This window comes from Lagopus leucura, unplaced genomic scaffold (assembly GCF_019238085.1).
Source record: "Lagopus leucura isolate 7727_CA_CO unplaced genomic scaffold, USGS_WTPT01 29912-0_obj-0_obj, whole genome shotgun sequence".
Taxonomy (NCBI): domain Eukaryota; kingdom Metazoa; phylum Chordata; class Aves; order Galliformes; family Phasianidae; genus Lagopus; species Lagopus leucura.
The window spans coordinates 23-1919 of NW_024969285.1; the positions used below are offsets into that span (position 1 = coordinate 23).

General features: G+C 55.7%; 1 protein-coding gene across 1 annotated transcript; it reads right to left on the minus strand.

Annotated features, from left to right (window-relative positions):
• Positions 1 to 479: 479 nt before the first annotated feature.
• Positions 480 to 1878, minus strand: LOC122194096 (zonadhesin-like). The gene is made up of 2 exons (XM_042895014.1): positions 1685 to 1878; positions 480 to 887 (listed from the first exon to the last, which is right to left on the minus strand). The coding sequence occupies exon 2, from the start codon at positions 822 to 824 to the stop codon at positions 480 to 482; it is 345 nt and encodes a 114-aa protein (XP_042750948.1). The 5' UTR covers positions 825 to 887; positions 1685 to 1878.
• Between the last annotated feature and the right edge of the window lie 19 nt (positions 1879 to 1897).

A 1897-nucleotide genomic window follows, 5' to 3' on the forward strand; every position in this document is an offset into this window, starting at 1 on the left:
TGGAGGCCCTTCCCTTGCAATAAATTGGGGCAAAAAAGGGGGGTTTCAGTTAAAATAGAGGGAAAACTCAACATGAGGGCAACTTGTGATGATGGTGGGGTGAAGGACGTCACCCATGGGTGCTTCTTCTCCAAGAAATGGGTGGGAAGAAGGGAATTCTGGTTAAAATGAAGGGATGGGATGAGGGGTGAAGACCTCATGGGTTGGTGGGTGGCACACAGAGGCCCTTCTCTTGCAATAAATGGGGGCAAAAAAGGGAGATTTGGGGTTAAATAGGGGGAAAAGCCAACATGAGGGCAACTTGTGATGATGGTGGGGTGATGGACGTCACCCATGGGTGCTTCTTCTCCATGAAATGGGTGGGAAGAAGGGAATTCTGGTTAAAATGAAGGGGTGGGATGAGGGATGAAGACCTCATGGGTTGGTGGGCAGCTCATGGAGGCTCCTTCCAACCCATTTGCCTCCAAACCCCACCGATTTCAGCTGCGACCAAAGCACGGAAGACCACCTACCCAAACTTTCTTATCCCTCCGGACGGTGACGAAAGCAGCACGGCTGTAGAGATGCAACGCCGCCACCACTGCTCTGTCCTCATCCTCCGCCACGTCAGCCAGCAACCGAAACCAATGCGGGTGACCGTGGTGACAAAGAGAAGCCACCACGTAGATCCCGACGGCCGCGGTGGCCCCTTGGTTGCCATCGAAGGACAGGAAACGTGAGGAAGGGACCAAGGTGCAACGCCCGGGTTCCTCTTTGCACACACGGACGCCGTCTTCCGTGGTGCAAACTTGGCCGAATGGGCAACCGGTTGGTTTGCATTCCATGCCCCCTGCAGAACGGCATGTGCAGGTCTGGCTGCAGTCGGCCGAGAGGACGGTGTCAGCGATCTGCAAAGAGGGGCAGAGAGACAGGGGGGGATCAGGGTGGGAGGGAATCAAAGTGCAAAGGGGTTGCTGTATTGCAAAGGATGCGAAAGTGGAAGGGAATGGGAAGTGCAGTGGGTTGGTGCTCTGCAAAGGGGGCAGAAAGGGAGGAAATGCAGAGTGCAAGGGGTTGGTGCTCTGCAAAGGGGGCAGAAAGGGAGGAAATGCAGAGTGCAAGGGGTTGGTGCTCTGCAAAGGGGGAAGAAAGGAAGGGAATGCAGAGTGCAAGGAGTTGCTGTATTGCAAAGGATGCGAAAGCAGAAGGAAATGGGAAGTGCAAGGGGTTGGTGCTCAGCAAAGGGGGCAGAAAGGGAGGAAATGGGAAGTGCAGTGGGTTGCTGTATTGCAAGGGTGATAATAGTGGAAGGAAATGGGAAGTGCAAGGGGTTGGTGCTCTGCAAAGGGGGCAAAAGTGGAAGAAAACGCAAAGTGCAAGGGGTTGCTGCCTTGCATAGGTTGCAAAAGTGGAAGGAAATGGGAAGTGCAAGGGGTTGGTGCTCTGCAAAGGGGGCAAAAGTGGAAGAAAACGCCAAGTGCAATGGGTTGCTGTATTGCAAGGGTGATAATAGTGGAAGGAAATGGGAAGTGCAAGGGGTTGGTGCTCTGCAAAGGGGGCAAAAGTGGAAGAAAACGCAAAGTGCAATGGGTTGCTGTATTGCAAGGGTGATAATAGTGGAAAGAAATGCAAAGTGCAAGGGGTTGGTGCTCTGCAAAGGGGGCAGAAAGGGAGGAAATGCAGCGTGCAAAGGGTTGGTGCTCACCTGGAAGAGGCGCCCGCGGTGCAGGCAGCCGCAGGCGTCGGGGGTGACGCATTCGTCCCCGTTGAGCAGCTCTCCTGCTGGGCAGGCGCAGCCCTCGAAGCAGTGGGTGCTGCATTGGGGGGGGGAGGAGAGGCTGGTGCAGCTCTGGGAGCAGAGGGGGCTGCAGAGCTGGGGCTGGGTGCCCACGGGGCAGGAGAGGGCTGGGGGAGGTGG